At 37.6% G+C, this 20,196-nt stretch overlaps 1 protein-coding gene across 1 annotated transcript in view; it reads left to right on the forward strand.

Moving 5' to 3' along the window:
* LOC136412044 (ichor-like) overlaps positions 1–17,160 on the forward strand; it is a 32,355-nt gene extending 15,195 nt beyond the window's left edge. Inside the window, exon 2 of the mRNA XM_066394913.1 lies at positions 15,150–17,160. Coding sequence (XP_066251010.1) covers positions 15,206–16,690 — 1,485 coding nt within the window. The 5' untranslated portion in view covers positions 15,150–15,205 and the 3' untranslated portion in view covers positions 16,691–17,160. The remainder of the gene's footprint in view (positions 1–15,149) is intronic.
* The last annotated feature ends 3,036 nt before the right edge of the window (positions 17,161–20,196 follow it).

Raw genomic sequence — 20,196 nt, forward strand, 5'->3', positions numbered from 1 at the left:
GGTACATTATCAAACACGTAAGAATTCATGCAACTTTTTTGTATTGGGAATTTTTGAGTTACATAACCGCTTGTAAATGTAAACAAACAGCCATGATTCATGGAATTAATTCCATTGCGCTCATAGTGTTGACAAAAATTCCAATGTTGCAATGTGTTTATTATACAATGTAACTTATCGGGTTCGCGAATGTTAAGAGAAAGGACGGGCATTGACTGGAATAACGTTTATTTTACGCTAATAACACAGTGATCTAAATTATGGAAAGGAAAAGTTCTTTTATAGTTTTGGGATTACTGATGTGAGACTGCGAAAGACTTATCTAGGAAGGGCGTGAGGTGATGACGATGTTATTTGCAGCCACATGAGGGTCAGCTCTCATGCAGGTCGTTTTACACTAACTTATATTCAACATATATATTGAGTTTTAGTCAGCGCCAAACCTTCACTCGAAGCCATGGATTCCTCCTCGCTTGAGGCTTTAAATCTCACGTCTTAAGCTTTTCTTCAATTTTAATGAAATCTCACGCTGTTTGACTGAGATGACCAGTGTTTTTCCTATGTCTGACCCAAATATCTTGCTCATAACAGATCTTCCTAAACGGCTTTTCAGCCGTATAAGTCCCTATCAACACATACCAGAATGAGTGATGAAGTCGATCTTCAAGTACACTTCCAGCAGATTCCTTCTCGTCACCAAAAGCCATCGTTATAAGGCAAAGACAAACAAGTATGCCGATTAATTAAAATGGCGAACATACGTTTTTAGCGAACCGTGCATCAAATATGGCGAGGAGAAAGTGAGTGCGACTTTTCGAGAATTACGGTGTGCGAGCCATTGACTTGGCGAAGTTCAAAGAAATTTCAACAGCCTCCACCTTAAGAACGTGAAATGATCGTTTGTTTGGCCGATTTGTGTTAGTGTTAGTCCGCGGATTCTTCCGTGGTTCCGCGATGGTTCGTGAATGCGAAAAGGATTACTTTTGTGGTTCCTATAGTGAGTTGTGGATAATGTGAGAAGGTCTGCGCAAAAGAGGAAATTTACTTCTAGGAATTTAGGAAAGGTTAGGAATCCGTAGAATTTTGCATGTTTCTTCAGTCATTCCTTAGAGGGCTTAGAACTCCAAAAACTTTAGACACGAAGAACTAATATTTCTAGGGGGGCAGCGAAACACAATATCTTGCTCAGTAAGTCCTGAGATTTTCGAATGGGTTCCAACGCTACATAAAGGGCTCAAATTTCAAATTTTACAGGAATTAAAGCTTATTACCAAATGCTATATGCAGGATGTTAATGTGATTATGTTACACAATTTGAGTGTAGATTTCTCTCAACAAATGAGGCAAAACATCTAAATAACAAATTGTTCGCAAACTTCTCATTTTCATAATACGAATTTTATTACATTTATTTTTATTAATTTACTAAACACAAATATTTTTAGACGAAATTTGGTACTGGGAGAAAAACATAAACATAAATTTTTAAGTTTAAAACTCTGCATTATGGGAATATCAGTGAAACCTGCTCCGAAAGTTTGTAACGTGATCACCTTAATGCCCTGTATACGAAAACATTGCAAAAATTACATGAGTAAAACACTGAAAAACTCTTTTATGATACACATTTAAACGTTAGGAAACGCGTTACTTTACACAACGAATGCGACTTTGCGGAGCGAGTGATGCGAGAATGTGACACGAGTTGCATAAAATATTATTTCCTAATGAGTTTCATACCTATTGTTTCCTAATTTTGCTGTATGACAATTGCTGTATTGATGAAGAAATTTTAAGGACATGACACAAATTTTAAGATATTCAAACTGTGCTCCGTATTTGTAGAATTGCAGCAACAATTTACTAATCCCATTTCTTGTTAAGCTCGTTTAATTGCCGGATGTGATTAAGGAAACTGTCACTTTATATGTTAAAATTGGAGTTTTATTTACCCCAAATAAGCAAACAAACATTAAGCGTTAAATAAAAAGACAAACATTACGCCACAGTATACAGGGTGTCCCGAGAAGTCTCATGTGGATCTGGTAACCTATTATGGACGATACGGAGATGCGCGTTTTGAGAAATTTGTAACTTTGTTGGAGAAGGGAATAATGGTACATAATAATAGTTTTTTGGCCCATTTAAATTTTATTTGAAGAGCAATTTTAACTATTCCTTTTTATCTTTTTAGTTTTAAGAAATGTAAAAAATTCTATCCGAAAGATTTTGCCACGTATATTTCAATGAGGTCACTCATTTTCCTCTCTGTATATATAGGCTATTCCTAAATATCATGTGCACACTGAAAAGGGTAATTTTTTAGCTCATTTCATGAGTAAAAAATTCTTTTTTTTTCGATAACCGACATAGATGCGGAAAATTGCAAGAGACCAAAAAGTTTCTAAATAAAATTTAAGTCATTTCGTATTTTGAACTTACCAATGGTGCGCCGCGAAAAAGTTCTGGGGAAGAAAAGAGAAACTCATGAAACAATATTACCCTGTAGGTTGTCAAAACCATTTCACATACCCATTGATGTAAGTCCTACAGTATAAACTATATTCCAAATTTTAGCTAAATATCTCAAAAACTGCAGGAACTATAAGGACAAAACTGACAAATTTCTGAAATTTGAACATCCTGTAGATAGATAATGAAGCGTTTGCGGACTTATGTTTATATGCACTTTCAGTCATGAAATAAGCTCAAGAATTATCTCCTTCCGGACGTACATGATATCTAAGAACACCCTGAATAGTGTAGTTTGGCCACAATACATAGAAATGTATGAAAAATTTTACAACATAAAATAATACCTTTTAAAACTCTTAACGAGACGGTTCACATATCTAAAAGTATACAGGGCGTCTCGTCAAGGGCAGCATCTATCGATTATGCAGAAACTGTGATTTGGAGAAATCCGAAAAATTGATAGTACATTAAAAACGATAGGGGTCATTTAGCTAAATTCTTGACAAACTGGCGGCACATCTCGTTAGACCGGAAGTAAACGGTAACTTTGTTGTTTTAAACACTTTGTATATTATTGAATTTTAGGATTTTTCTAAATTTTTGTTTTAAACTCCAAAATTCTTTGAAAAGATTGGGAGTTACCCTATTTTGGATTAGATCAAGTTAGATAACAACCATCGTCGGAGCTGGAGTCGGTTTATGGTTTTATCAAATTTAATTCAGCATATAGTCCAGAAAGATATTATTGCCGCTTCGATGTAATTTTCTGTGATCTTGAGCGCCTTATTCATAGCATGAATAAATTAGCCGCGTTATGAGGACGCAGGAAATATTCATGAAGCCACAATACCCTCAAAAACAATGACTTCCTTTGGGCAAAATGAGCAAAACTATTTTACGCGTTTTAAATATTGGAATAATAAATTCTTGCTCGTTTAGCATACATTTAGGTTCTATTGTTTCCTCTGAGAAAATTTCTTTTCACGGCAAAATGGTAGGCGTGAAGAGTCTATATAATCAGGGAACCGAGTAAAAATACTTTTGCGGCAAATAAACAATGATGTGAAACTAGAGTAGGCCAAGAAACGAGACCAGCAAATTCACTTTCAATTAACGGTTTTGGAATTAGCGCTTCGGCTGAGGCTAAATTGGTGACGCGTAAAGAACCGTTAGAGCCGATCGTGATGGCGGCTGTGGTACCAACCGCGAATGCCTCTTTTGCTTTTGCCATGATTCTTCGTCATTGCCTCATATCTGCGAAATGCAACTGAAGCTGATTCACAAAGCGAAAAAAGGTGGCCTCGATAGAATGTCTTCGCAAAAAGGTCTTTGGTATTGCAATAAGTTTCATCGAAGCGTAGCCACTCAACCCTGTTGATCTAGTAGAAAAAACACGTGACGAATGGGAAAAATGTGAAAACCAAAATAAAAATCCGCAATTTGAAGTCTGAAATTTTAGAGCATCAGCCAGTGCAACAGTAGCTAACCCAAACTAAATGCGGACATAAAGACTTCATGTATCATAAAAACGCTCGTATTAGTTGTGGACTTCAGGAGTCTAATAAACAACTCAAAATTGTTACATAGAGAATTGCAATGGAATTTGGCTTTAAAGATATGTTTTGGTTTTTGTTTGTCTGTTTTCGCAATTTTTACCATTAGCGTGGAAATTCAACAGTTCTTATACTTCTGCGAGCCCACACACATATTTAAATCAACTCTGGGGTTCAAAGTCTCCAATGATAATCGAATGCATTAAGCAATCGGGTTTTGAAGGTTTGTTAGTATTCAAATTACAGAAATCACAAAAAAAATTTCATTATCATAATTATTAATGTTCTGGTCCTGGATCAACAGTATAAGTCAGTGAAGTGAAATTTTAATTATTTCATTAGCTTTATTTCATTCAGCCTTAGAAAATCCTCTAACTATTAAAAATTAATTGCCTTAAACCCAGAAAAATCTGCTTTGATTTTAGCATAGAGGTTCTAGAACTTAAAAAATGGTAGAATTTATTTCTGGCCAGAGAAATCGAGAACAGAAATCTCATAATAAGTAAGGGGGGATTACGGGGAATTACTAAACGTGAATTGGATTATTTTCAGAAAGGAAGAAAATGTGTTTGTGTACAATTGCAGACTCCGAAAAAAAACATTTTGATTGTCATATTGTCTAAAAAAATTGTAGTTTTAGTGAAATACAAATTTAGTATTGTCTGTGAAATCTTAAGCCTGCGTTTATTTAAAGTAACGGACAAGGGGACCATTTCCATTCAAGAAAACCGAAATATTTTGATCGTCAAATTGTCCTTCCCAGAGTTGAAGAAAATGAGTTTGGGTTCCTCAATATTGTTGAAGCGTTGTAAAATCCAAAAATAGAACGTTTTAATTATCAAATTCTTTTGAAAAGTAGTTCAATATGTTCCCTACAAACCACAAAATTTTCGCTTTTCTTCCAATAAAAATGGGGCAATAGCAGGTCTGAATTTGACTGTGTCCAGAAAAAATGTTATGTTAGCGGTTTTCAAAATTTTTGAAAAATTTCAAACACCGAAAGGAGAAAAACGGAGAGTCAAATTTTTCTGGAAAATAGATCTAAATATTTTTCATAAAACACAATATGTGTACGTTCCTTGAAATTAAAACGTGGGAATACCAGAATTGAATCTGACTGTTTCTAGAAATAGAGCCAATGAATTTCAATGACCGGTCGTCAATGATTTAAAAAGCTATAGACCTCATGAAGAAAACGTTTTGATTATAAAACTGCGAAACAGTTTCGATCCAATGTTCTCTGTAAACCGTAAAATTTGCATTTTCCTTCGACAAATCTTGCTTATATCAAGCTGTTTCCAGGAAGGAGCTTGTGCTTCTAAAAGTTTATGGAAAATTGTAAATCCCAAAAGGAGAATATTGCGAAAGTGAAGTTATCTTAGGAAATTAATCCCAACATTCTAAGCGAGTACGAACTATAAATATTCTACTAAAGAAATCGTCAATCTACTCAAGACACGATAGTAATCATAGCATTTTGAATTGAAATGAATTGAAAAATGAAACATTAATGAAGATTTATTTCTATTATTAAATGATACTTCAAAAATATTCAATGCGATTTAAATATGGGTTCATCTAAATTAGTTTTTTAGTGGAACCTCAGTTTATTCAAAAAAGAAAAGCAAGAAATGAAAAAAATTCAAGAACGTGCTTTGGAGCTGACAGTCGTTTTTACCTGGAGCCCTAAGACTACGCTTTACTCACAAACTTGTAGTGAGGGATTTTTGAGGGTTTGTTCTTGGTCATTTTGAGGAGATTTAAAAAAAGTGAAAACTTTCAATTTCCTGAAATCGCTAACTTCTAAAATTTATCTAAAATCATTACAGTTGCTGATAGGGATTCATGTTTTTCCAGGTTTGCGACCTGTAGAACAACTAGAATTTGCATTTAATATAATATGCAGATGTCTCATGATAATTAAATGTGCATGGTACATACATATGCATAATTAAATTTACATAAACGATAAAGCCCTATGCAGGCTATTTCTGCATACCAATCTACATTGAAAAATTTCTCAGTGTCGATTGGGATTCATCGTTCTCATTAATTTCTAATACCCTCAGATATGAATCAGTTAAACTTCAAATCTGGAATGGCCTTAAGTAATTCCAAGGAGCATTTTTACTCTCGTCATCCTGATTTATTAAGATCTCTTTCGTGATTAGCATTAACCCAAATCTTACAATGCGCCGCACAAAACACTTATTGGACCATCTACCGCAATATATTCGTCCATTAAATCATCATATTGCCCTCTCAATCATCCATCAGTATCGTACTAATAATTGAAGAATTCACTAGAACAAGGCTTTTAAGCTTGTAACTCAGAGCTTTGTTTATGTGGGCGATCTTCACCGTCCCGATTCAAACGATTACACACACGACGTACCTAATAAATCCCAATTGAGCCATTGAGGAAAATAAATTGCCCACGATCCGAGAGGCAATAATTTCTAGATCGGGTTTAAAACATGCCCATCCGTCACCTACTTTTACCATGATCTGATTATCAGATGGTAGCTATAGTTTCTAGAGGAGCCGCATTACGCTCAATGGAATTCTCCTGATGCCTGTCTTAAGATTAAGGTGATAATCGAAAGTTTTCCTTGGCTGCACCGTTGCTGCAAGAACCATGAGCGAATGTGTGGGGACGTTAGTTCGATGTATTATTTAGCGATCATAAACGCGATCATAAGTCTCAAACGTAAAATCCTGAGGACAAGCGCCTCGATCGGCAGTAAACTCTGCTATTTCCTAATTTATTTTAAACGACCTAAGCCGAAAGAAAATTAACCGAAGTAGGCACCTACTTGGAAACATTAATTCTAGTTCATTTTAAAGGGGTATTAGAAAAATTAGCACTAGGTAGGTAATGTGCGAAGCGCCGTTTTGCCGAGCTTAATGATAGATGCGCCAACGGTGCATGTTTGGTTAATTATTCACCATTAAAAATGTATAATAAACAAATGTTATTAGAAGAGAAAGTTTGCAGACTAGTCAGGTAAATTTACGACGCAAGTGACCTCAAAACAGAACATCAAATGATATTAATATCTCGCTTAACCGAGCCTATAGGACTGCGAGTTATTTCGTTCTTTTCGAGTTTTTTCTATGGGGATTTACTCCCACAATCTCTTGAAGTCCCACAAGAGCTCGCATGCTTCGAGGTATTAAATGTTTATGAAACATTTAGAAATGATGAATTATCCCGTTAGAGCCAGTAAAATCAACCGGGTTTACGCTCCTTTTTGCCGCTGCGTTTATTAACGTAAACGAAGCAACCATAGAAGATTTAATTAAAGAAAATTCCTCAAAAACGTTTAACCAAGCGAGATAAAAGTCTGTGATCTAAATACCGTAATAACTATTAAAATTAAATTACCTAGTGTCTGGCAAGCTTGAGGAAACATTCTTCAGAGGTTAGTTCAGGTGCGGGTTTCCCCTTTCCTGCAGCCAGCAACGGCACGGAGTTGTCCCTGGGGGATAAATCGGCAGGATCGAAGGGCTTGGGGATTCGATTGTCAGTTACTTCAAAGCCTGAGGTTGTTGTCCCTCTCGGGTGGTACGCGCCATTCTCTCCTCTTCCTTAACCATCGCAGAACTGGCACTGATGCAGCGGCCCCACTTTGGTTTGTTTTCCAACATCCTGTTGATGAGGGATGTTGATTTGGGGAGTTAAGTTGCGCACGAATTCTTTTAGCACCACTTTTCGAAAAACGGACATTGGAAAATTCGCAGTTCTCGCAATCTGAGTCCGTTTTCTCTATTCTTCAAGGTGCAGCCCTTGAAGTTACCGTGCCTGCTGACCGTCTGAGTTAGAGGTGCTTATGTTTTCAGGTCATCCATAGCTCTTGGTCAGGGATCAGTCCTTTAGTCCACTGCCCCTTGTCCGTCAGTCTTGTCCATCTTATTTGACCCTTCTGGATGATCATTTGCCTAGCCTCCGGATCGATTGTTGTAGTTCAGGTTCAAGAAGCATGTTCTTGTGACAACTGATAATGAAAAAGGGCCCCTTTGGATTCTTTCTTGCTTCGGTTTAGATTGGTACTAGGCAAAAACGATTTTCATTTTGCATGGATCTCTGCGCCCGAAAAGAACATATTTTGATGACTTTCAGCTTCATGAATTTCTATGTAAATTTAATCAAATTGATACAGTTTCTCCTGGACTTAACTGCTCATAAACACGTTACCTTTTAATTTTTTTTACCTTCAAGTTAGATCAAAATCAGACAATTGATTCATTGTTTTCATAAATAATGTCCAGAAATAAATAGTTCTGCTTTCTTCTAGAGTCAGGTTAGTTTAGGCTACTTCATGTTCAGATTATATGACCTGAACGTTCAGTTTAACATAAGTTCCGAAGAGCTCAGCGGTCGGAGATCTAAGACGTGCGGGTCATAAAAATTTTATCATTCTGTTACCCATTTTACAGTATCACCCCATTTACCACTGTATACAGAGTATCCGAAAAGGTCATATCATAAATTCTAGGAGTTATACCAAAGGCTAAAATCAAGCTAGTACTTCTTGTAAAAAAAATCTTAGCGACCTTCGGTACCAAGTTATTTAGTACTAGCTAAAACTGAAGTCGAACCACTTTCTATTGAGCAATTTTCCGATGTACGTTATTAAAATTTTGACTAATTAACCCATAAAAACGTGATCCGCCACTGCTTAACATACTAATTTATAGTTGTAATTATTAGTAATGTTCAGAAAATTATGTAAGTTTGATGCCTAGAAATTATAAACCATAGGCATATCAGTTGGGAATTTTCTTAAGAATATTTAATTTCTTTTCGATTAAATAAATATGAAATATTTTTTTCGTATTTGTTTGTATATACAGAATTTTAAATGCTAATTACACTCGTAAAAGTTTAAATCTAATCCAAAGATGTACTAAATCAGTTTTGGCACTCGAATTTTTCCAAACGTACGATTTTTTCCAAAATATTATATTTCCAGTTTTCGTTTCTTTTAAACCGTTGTTGAAACTTGCATCTGTTATTTTTAGGATATAAAATAATATGGCTCTTGTTAAGTGTCCATTCTGTCCTGATAAAGGAAAATATATTCGAAAGACCAAAAGCGTATCAAACGATTTTTTTCAAATTATATTAGTCTATGTATTAGGTCAAATATTGTAGTCTTCTGAATTTACATTTATTCACACTGCATGTTCTCGCATTTCGGCACTTTAGTGTGATTGTCTAATTATTCAAAAAAATGACCAATTAAAGTTTCAAAAACCAGGAGCCTGCCAGGCCAATTTTCTCAAATATATCATACAAGATTTCATTTTTTTTTTTGAACATGAATAAAAATTTAGCAGATACCAACCTCATAGTGTTCCACAGAGTTATCGACTCTAGTTCAATTACGTACATTATTTATATACATTTTTAAATTTTTAAGTCTATAATTTTCAAATGGTGCAAACACGGAAAAAATTTTCTTAACGAAAGTTAATAAGAAAAATGGGTAAAAAGGTATTTATGACTCCATGTCCACTATTTTGAAAAGTTAAATTTTAGCAAGTACAAATGAAGCTCAGAAGTTCTTGTTTTAGCCTCCCAATCAAATTTCCAACTATTTTTCGTTTCTTCCCGCAAGACGTGAGGCGCGAAGTTTAAAAAAGTTCTAATCGAACTCAAAAGTTGACACACATAGACTCATAGGAAAGATATTGTATCTAACACGCGTAGAAGTATCTTTATCGCACCCGATTGCTGAGAGATCTCCTTTTCGTGTTCTTTATTCAACTGTACGCGGTGCGATATTACTTTCCGTACTTGTCAGGTAAATCCCTATTTTTTAATAGTCTCATTGTATTTTCAAAATTTTGCCCGGGAAAAGCAATAAATTGGTGTGGAATGCTTCTGAATTTAAAGAATCACTTTTATCCGTTTGATTTCGTACAAAAACTAGTGGCCGGAATAAAATCTATTTATACTTGGCTGGATTGTGCGTCAAACAAGAGGTTTCAGTATTTATTAGGTGACAAAAATCACAGACAATATTTCCAAGTATCGTTAAATCTGTCGTTCTTCGTATTTTGGCACATTGCAAGCAATGTGTTTCACTATTGTTCACTTTACCAGACAGAGTGCTATAATTTAATTTCTGATGACGAATTCGGAATACCAAAAAGCGCACGCCAGACGCGACAACGCGAGTAAATTTTTTTCAGTATTTATGTATTGTCTTGCCAGTTTTTGATGGCGAATTCGGACGGTCAGAAAGTGCACACCGGCGCGACAAAATGACTGAGCTTCTTCAGTGTTTTTGTATTATCGTGTCAGTTTCTGATGGCTAATTCGGACGATCAAAAAGCGTACGTCGGGCGCGACAAAGCGACTGAGTTTTTTCAGGGTTTTTGTATTATTATGCCATTTTTTACTATTTAAGGGTGTAGTGATCAATCTGTCTGTAAACCTGATGAATCAGAAATCCTAGAAAAAATTGAAATTGGCTCTGTGAGTTGACCAGTTGCCTGGATTTTCTGATTATTCACACCAATAACGACAAAAATATGGTACTTCGAGTCTCATCTCTACGCGAACACAACTCTAATAGTCTACATCGAGGCAAGTTCGCCCTGAAGTAATGGAAGCTACAGCAAAACCACTTTTCAAATTATAAAACTAAATAAAAAGCATAAAATTTTGATTGATGTTGCTAATGATGGAGTTACCTGTTTGATAAAGTCGGCAAGGAAATTACAGTTAATAAGAGCAATGAACATACGTAAATATGACAAACAGACCGATTTAAGGTTGGTCCCTTCTTGTGCATTCCTATTCAAATACTGCTTTTGCTAACATTATTAACTTCAAACATCTTAATGGCTTCATCGTTAGCCCAACTAATTGAAAAGGAACGACCACTCCATTATCCCACTGCAGCGCATTAATCACGCTAAATATCATCAAAGAGCATTGTTATTAAGAGATTAATAACATCCATCAACCCAGCACAAGAAAAGTAATAACCTACGTCAAAGAAATTCATTCATCACGCGCATCAAACCTCAATGCAGAAACCACTTTCTAAAACAACGAGTTAGAACCATTTTGCGACATTTGGCAAATCAGCAATGGGAGATCCTCCGTCTGCTCGAAGAAGTGGGTCAGCAGTACCAAGTTTCGAACCGGCTAACGGTACCGCTTTGTATTTATGGCTGGTTCCAGTGATCTCGCGAGGTGCGTCATTTATTGCATGCATTGGCGTGCTAAAAATCTTGAATGCACGATCGTAATCTCTTTGTTGGTTCTTATAGTCTTTAGGGTCGTGAGAGATGTTTGGTATTGATTGAACGGTGACATAGATGACGCTTTCTCCTTGGTTTGCGATGATGCATAGAGGTATCCATCAAAGCAGTGTCCTCCTAGATTGCAAGTGATGATGCCATCAGACTAATCTTGAATCGCAATGCCCTCATCTCGTCCCATCATTAACAAGATTTCGAAAAACAAGAAGGGCCAATAAGTGTATCAAGGTTCCGGTAGATTTGTAACAATGGAATGAAATTGATCAATTCCTCAATTTCCATCGAAAATACCTTAACCTGAACTAATCTGACAAGAGCAAGGACAAAAATCAATTCATGCAGTTCACCTCTGATGAGATTCAAGCAAGGGCGGAATTTAGCAGTGGTAGCAATTGTCCAACTGTTGAACAACTGCTTGAGACTTGCTGCTACATGTGTTTCACAATGTAATAATAACTCAGTGGAAGCAGTTGGTGCGCACTTATGCGGGACTTCGAATTCACCAATGATTATAAGTGCATATTTGCTATCCACTTACTGAAGTGGATAGGAGAAAAATGAATGTTTCAAAGCTAATAAGACCCATTTTTAAATCGTGGACGCATAATATACAGAGTGGCCAAACAACAGTGTGTAATGCATATAACTTTTAAATTGCCTCGTATATCAAAAAGATTTTGAATGAAAATTGTAGGTTTGCTGTATTTTTATCAAGGCGAAAACTGCTAGAAGTTAATAAATGTAGCCCAGAATTTTGAGGGAGGGGGGAGGGGAGGTGTAAAGTGAAGACGGGAACTAGAGGAAGGTAATATAACACTTTCCAACCTGTGATGAGGCAAGTAATCCCAACCTAATATATATGGTTGCAAATAAACCTATGTTTCTTTTCCCCTATACGAAAGAAAATTTTTCTACCACCCTGTATAAGCGCAGCCAGTCTAAGTGCATATAGAACAATTAGTTGAAGCAAGGTTGACTTGTTTGAGGTTCACACGCTTCAAAAAGGCTTACCAGTAATTTGCGATCAAATCGATTTCTTGACCGATGAAGTTTGAATGAGTCGGATTTTTGCTGATCCACTTTTTAGTGGATCAACTTTTAGCTGTGTGAATTTCAGCTTAATGAATCATTTTATATATATCAAAACAAGAGTTCTCGGGGTTTAATATACTATCGTTTTCGTGGATCTTTTAGGGATCGAATTTAACCCCTCAAGAAAAATCGGTTCATGAGGAGGCACATTAACAGGCCAACGCCTAAGAAGTAGGCAATGGGTTAATTAACAATCAAATCATAAGCTCCAAACCGTAAATTTTAAGGGTTTATTGATGTTAGCTCGGACTGGTATGGAATCTAGTCACGTCAGTCTTCAATTCACATTAATACCGCTTTAAAATAAATAGATATAGGTCGACAGGTATCTTCTTCACCTTCTTTAGCCTATGACCTCATTTAATTGTGTTGTTTTTTTCTCTTTCTGGGAGATGAAGGAATCGTCTATATATGCCGTGTTTTTGTTAACCTGAACGCCTGTCCATGATGACCTAATCTTCCCCTTGAGGCCTCTTCCAGACTCTTCCGAAGACAGACTGATATCTAGAGATACTTACCATTTTCCTATGGTTTAGAACGAGCGTAGATCTATCAGTGCAAACACTACAATGTTGCTTCTTTGAACTACTGCCATATTTTGTCCAGACGCCGAAAGTGATGAGTTTCAAGCGAATGTATGAATCTAACGTGCATCCTACATTAGAATCACTTCATTTCCAATCTAGACTCCAACCAAAGTACTATGCAACCTTTTGGGAATTTTAAGACGCATGGTATATTCCCACGTAAGCATTTCGTTTATTTGTCAGCACAGCACTTGATGAGAAGGGAGAAAACCTAAAGGATATTGGGCCGATTAGAGAATTTGCAGTGTATCTTGTAAGTCACGTTTGATTTTCTAACGCCCAGCTCAAGACATTAGGATTTTATTAATTTCAATTTTATACGTGCTATGGATATTCTCGTAGGTGGTCGTGAGAAAAAGTCTTGCCGCACGCATTACAATATCCGCGACACGGCTTTCCCCACAAAAACTTTTCGCACAGGTAGAGCCAGCGGTTACACTCCTAACAAATTACCATCGCCTCTCAACAATACCATGGCAGTTCTCTGGAGCATTCGAATAAGTGGGGCAGTTATATCTGTCTACAGATTAAGTAATTGGGCAGTACCTATTTTCAAACGGCTTATTCAGTTACCTAACCCAAATAAATCCTAAATTATGCACTAATGCGGGTTAAGTACCGTAACAAACATATTATATTAAACAAAACATCCTTTTAGACAAAATTTGAACGATGGGACAGGCCCACATCTTTTCGGGTTTTAGAGATGATAAAAGACATTTTTACTGGATAGAAAATGTAGCTCGCACAGATAAAGGTACTGCTATGCGTGATCCGTTAAGCGGAGCTATGGTACTAATGATTGGACTATTGTTTGTAAATTAGTTATAAGCATATTGTACTGTCTACTGAATATACCATTTTTTGCTCGCGTTTTCAGGTCTGGGTTGATGGTTAGTCTTAATTGATTTTTATATGAAAAAAAGCCATTTTTGTCCTTGCGCCCCATAGAAATGACTCAATCAGAGCATCAATCAATTTCTCCATTACCGTGAAAGTTATCTGGCAGGCAAGGTTTCCAGGAGCTTCAACAACGCGGCGTTAATCAATTAAACTCCTGGCAACTTTACTGGTATGAGAATTCCTGTGGAAACCATCAAATCTTCATTCATATTTAAAAGAAAGATAAAAGTCCCGTGCAAAGTTGGTAAGAGTTTTATGTCGTTTTTTGTCACAGTTTTTTAATCATTGCCAGTTTCTTAATCGCCCACTTAATAATCCGGGAAAAGGTGAAAGCCATCAAATATATACTGCGGACCATTGATGGAAATTTTCGCATAAAATCGCATGTAGTTTCAAAAACCTATAGTTTTTCGTTTCTGAGATATTATAAAAAATTCCGTTTTTGTTTTTAGTGGAAATCATAGTTGGCTATGGACACATTAAAGATCTACTTAATTACTTTAAAATAATGGTACCTGGTACGTATATTTCGCTAAAATGAAATACCTCTCCATGCAGACCCTTTTAAAAAGCTTCGTTACATTCCAAGGAAAGATATCTATTGAAAACGGCTTTTAGCCTTTTTTACGGTAAACACTTGACGAGATATTTAACATTGAAAAAATTGCGGATTTGCACTTTTCCTTGCATTTCAGTCACATTCTCATTTGTTCCATCTGGAAGCGACGATGAATTCCGCACAAAACTCTGCAGAACTTTGCTGATTTACCGAAGTTGCGTCTTTATTAGACATTAGCAAGAAGCAAATGTTAAAGATGTTCGAATCTTTGCATATAATATATAATTGTATATAATAAACGCTTTGATCTTGATTGAAAGTTGGATTCAATGGAATACTTTAAAAGCGCTTTCTTCAAGTCTCCCTAAGTGGAAAGTAAAGGCTCAAGTGATTAATGACCTTCCAAATTACCTTAGCAAATTTCAGTGGTAGTGGAAAGAACCACATTAGCACTTCTTGAAATATTTAGCAGATTCCAACCCTTGCTCGGACTTCCAGCAATAGACCCAGTCAAGTTTCGTATGCTTCGACTTCTGCACCATAAAATGGTAAAACGACGATCTCACAATTCCTAGCAAATACCAAATGCCACCTTTGTAACGCATGTTCCTTTAGTCAGTCATGTCACTACAAGTAATTTCATTTGAATTTTAACTACTTCTTCTCCCAATGGGCTAATGTCGTGATTTTCTCTTCCAGGCGAGCGTCTCCAACATGCGAAGATGACAAAGAAGAAACCACCTTAACACCCTCTTATGAAAACAATGAAATATCCCAACTTGTCTGGTAGCAACATGGCAGTAAGCGGAAGCGGTTCAGTGGACGAAGTAGACTCCATATTCACATCGCCCTGTTGGCAAAATTCCAGTAGCAGCGAATTCATCGACCATAAGTTGATACTGGATGGTGCCATCAGCAACTTGGGATCAGACAAACTCCTCCTTGACGCCTCCATTCAAGATGAAAACGAGATTGAGACCAAAGCCACCATGGATGCTTTGGACAACCTCCTGAGTTCCTCGCAGCCCATGAGCTTGGCTGAATTGAAACCCTTGCCACCTTTCACTGGATACACTGCCAATCTAAGTATAAACGGTATTCAGGGCCATCACTATCACACGATATCCCAAAGAATTCCCGAAGAGAACAACAATTATAGTAATTATAATGAACACAACATAGTGTCCAGTTCGACGTGCAACATCGGTTCGGACTCCGGGGACGAGAAGACTCTCTACACTGTGGACGAGGTGGTTAAATTAGGTTATGCGGACTGTGTTAGTGCGGATTCTAGTGCTATAAAGTTTGAGGACTGTAGTCATGCGTCGCTAGACTCAACGGGGGTCCAAATCAAAACTGAAATTGCCGAGTACGACATATCGTCGATAGACGATATTGCTGCTATAATAGGATCGGCAATTGCCGATACTACTGTATCTAACAACAACAATAATCCTGAGAGCGACGATCCCAACGCTTCCAGAGACAGTTGGATGGACCTTGACGCGTGGATCGATCAGACCTGCGGGGAGCAGAAGAACGCGATTATCCACCAAGAGGGAATGTCGGAGTTCCTGGTGCCCAACACCAGCAGTGAGTACACTAAATCCCAGAACACCATCGAATACGGGACAAACACCAAAGTGCAGTCGCCGGGGCAAGGGGGGTCGACGCTGCATAGTTTGCTGACCCAGGGGAATATGCCCTTGCTGCAATATCGACTGCAAAATGGCCCTCCCATAAAGCACGAAAGCCCCAGCTCAACGAATTACAATGCCGACCTCATACCGACGTCAAGCCCTCCAGCGAACGTGGTGTCCACCACAGAAAACCTCCTCTTAACTGTAAATGGTAGATTTATTCCTCAGTACAGCATCCATGGCATGCACGACGATCATCGAATAAGAAGCCCGGAACTGATGGGCCAGAACTACCCTCACACCACCACGACCACTCCCAACACGAAGAAGTCGAGGAGTAGGGCGCAGAAAAAGCAGCAAGCAGCCAGCTCTACGGTTTTCTCTACTGATCAAACATTAGGGTTATTAGGCAAAGAAAAACCTGTTCACAGGTGTAGTATATGTAATCGGGGTTTCCTCAACAAAAGTAACATTAAGGTCCATTTGAGGACTCACACTGGGGAAAAGCCCTTTCGGTGCGATACTTGTGCGAAGGCGTTCAGGCAGAAGGCGCATTTACTGAAGCACCAGCAGATACATAAAAGAATCGGTAGAGATTGATTGTCAAGATACTCTAAGACTTACCTACTCACGAACTTTAGTGAGTAAGTCCAGCCATTGTACTTAAATAAGTATAAGAAAAGCCTCACAAATTCTGTAAATATCAAAGTACGGGTATCTTGAAATTTCCTTTGTAAATGTTGTGCATTTTGTACAGTCTTTAAGTTAGTTCGAACGACGAAGATTAATGTGAAATTTTCCTATTAATCCTATTAATGTGAAATTCATTTTCTTCCAATTTCTTATGCTTAATTGAGTAGGTGTCAAAGGTAGCCCTGAAAGTGCAATAAACGTGTTTCTCATTATTTATTTAACTCAAATTTGACTAATAATAGGAAGTATTTTGTTATGAATATGAGTCTCTGCTGGCATTTTCGTGCTATAATAAGGTACCTCACAAATAAATGACAAAGGTTTTCATGTATGTTTAATGTTTATTGATTCATGCAATTAGGTGTTTCCGTAAATATGTTTTTAGTCTTGAAACTTTCTGCGGCAATCGGACACTTAGAGGAGTTTGCTTAAGAGTATTGAGATTACTGAAGACCCCAGTTGAAGACAGATGCACAACCAACCGCCGATTATTGTCCCACGGGTCATCGGTCTGCGTTAGTGCGATTCGGCCCGTTCTCGCACTCGCCGTGGGAACCAGCCACGTGGTGGCTCTCCCTCGGTGTTTGAATTTCTCAATTATACCAAGTACCAACTTTATGGGGGGGCGTGGTTCGGCGGTGGACTTTTTGGGGGCAGCGAGGCAGTGGTTAACAATTTCACCCGAGGCGCCAGACTTGAGGCCGGCCCTGATTATAGTCACATATCACTAGTAATAATTAGAACATTTGCACAATCATACGCAACAAGAAGACGGCCATCTACCTCCCAGTAATTTTTTTATTCGTTCACCTGACAATTTAAGCAATTAGCATCCTCGAGACAGAAAGGAAACGACCGTTAGGACGAGAGAAAATACTACTTTAAGACTTTACAGAGCTCGTTCGTTAGTTACTTTTGGAGAACTAAAAATAAATGACTTTCTTAAATCTGGTCTATGGTCATAGTAGCCAACGGCAACGTCGAAATTGCAAATGGAACACCCAGTATATTTTTGGGAAATTTTTGGAATCGTCTCTGTGGCACTTTCCTCAGTCGCAGCCTTTGAGCTTAACCGTTTGAAAGTTATGCCGAAATGGTATCAACCATATCTTTGCCTGCAGATACTGGATGTTTGATTTGAAATTGCCAATAGTTGTCGATGCGATTGAAAAATCTGCACTGGGGAAATTGCTTTTAGGAAATAGAATATCGCCTGCTACGGTCGTACGTCTGCTTCGAAGAAGTTGACTGTTTGAATTCTGCAAGATTTTCTAACAGCCGGACTATGTGAGGGCCTTGTTAGAATAATGGTTGAGGTAAAGGTTTTTTTTGCAAAATTTCTTTATTAGGTTTATAGAAATTATTAGTACCCATAAACTCATAAAATAGGAATTGATCGTTACCACCTCATCAGGAGCAATGACTAAATCCTCATCAGTTTTTGTTAGTTTTGTTGACTAATCACTTGGAAGTTCCACGATTACTCTTAGTTTGTGATTAGATTCTAGATAACACCGTCGCGAAGTCACCGAAGGTGTCTTTGGTTCTAATATGGAAAATTGAGGTGGAGCCCCCAATGTTGATCGAAATGCCGCACGTAAAATTTAGATCAAATTTATTCATGGAAAATTTCGTCATAAACCATGAATTTATAAGAATTTCGAATTGTACTGTCAACAATGGTTGGTCGTATTTCCACGTCGCCCACCCCTTCCGCCCTCTTTTGACGCGAAAGAGCCGTGTTCCCACGGGTGCCCCCTGACCTATCGTTATTTAATCTGTAAAATCTGTAAAGTCTGTAAAATCGCATTTTTTTCATCGTGTTCAATGTCTGTTACAAGTGGGCAAATGATCTTTAGTTACAACATTAGCGCATTTCGATTCGTTACTTACAATGTGACCATTATCGAAAATAGAGCATTTACGTCAATCGCTATGGAGAACGACCGCTTAGTGAAACTACCAATCTTGCAAATGTTGCAAGTTGCAAAATTCCGTTTGTTTCGACATCGCTTTTTTTGTTTTTATTTTTTCCGCTTCTGTTCACGTAGTCATTTTGTCTTTAGTCCCCCATATTTTATTGTGAATTAAAACGACTCAAATATGCACAAAACGTCTTTCAGCTCGTCACATTTTAAGCTTAATTGAAATTTCTGGTCTTTGAAATGGTGCTGGTGTGACAGCCAAAACGTGTCGCTATCTTCTTCGCACTTTTACACTTTAACATAAGACTGAAAGCCGAACACCATGTAAAAAGGAATTTTTTCGAAAAATCTCTGTGATCTTAGTTAGAGTCGTGAAAGTTGCCATTATTAAGCTTATAAAATAATATATTATTTAGTCCCGGACTTATGGGGGCAGAAGGGTTGGACGATGGCCCGGGGCGGTGGACTTCCTGGTCGGCGGGTTTTCGTAGAGATAGAGGGGCGGTAATTAAAAATTTTCCCTAGAGAGCCAGACTTGCTGAGGCCGACCCTGACGATATATAATATTACATAACATTACGACCTATGTATCCGAAGTCGTTTCCTCAAAAATTTTCCTTGGTAACATTTGTATTCAATATAGCAAGGGGGTTGCATGCATTAAAAGTAATGTTTACTCAGGCTTCAGGTATCTACTGCGCATGTGGAGCACCTACTGAGCTTAACTTGAGCAAATACTTCGTTGGTGCAGCAGATACTCCGAATGCGAGCCAGACACTCAAAGCATTAGCAAATACTACTTTTAATGCATTCGATTTAATGGCATCATGATTACCCAGAGAAGGGTTTTGAAACGTCCTGCCCTTAAGGGCCTGAAGTGAGATAATGTTGTATATGTAAATTCTTCAAATATTAACATGGGAAAACATGAATGGTATGTTTAAACGCAGATATCTTTATTGGCTTGACTTTAGACATTACATGCAAAATGTTGCCGATTATCAAACTAAATTTTACCCCTTTAGTCACAAACAGTGCCGACCTTATCGGGGTGGGGGGTGGGCGAGGTTGGGCGACGTCCTGGGACGATAGACCAGGAAGGGCAGCGGGCGTCCTTGGTCGGCGGTTTTTCTTGGAGGTAGGGGGGAGCGGATTAAAAATTTCGCGCAGGGCGCCAGCCTTGCTAAGGCCGGCCCTGATCACACATTAATATTGTCTTCTTAACACTTTTCTGAGAATCGCATTATTCTTTCAAGTTCCTCTTTGTATGAGAATTTTTGTATTTGTATAAGCATTCCAAATCCAAGAGTTTCATGTAATTAAGCACTAAAACCCTGAACAAGTTCAAGCTCATGTCGACAAAGCTATTCCCAACTTTCATACTAACCCTCAACCTAGTTGTAATTAACCCTGCTTCACCTTATTTATTTCGTATTTAATATAAATTATTTATTCCTATTTCATCCTTTAAGATTATGGTAATTTTTA

This window comes from Euwallacea similis, chromosome 11 (genome assembly GCF_039881205.1).
Source record: "Euwallacea similis isolate ESF13 chromosome 11, ESF131.1, whole genome shotgun sequence".
NCBI lineage: Eukaryota > Metazoa > Arthropoda > Insecta > Coleoptera > Curculionidae > Euwallacea > Euwallacea similis.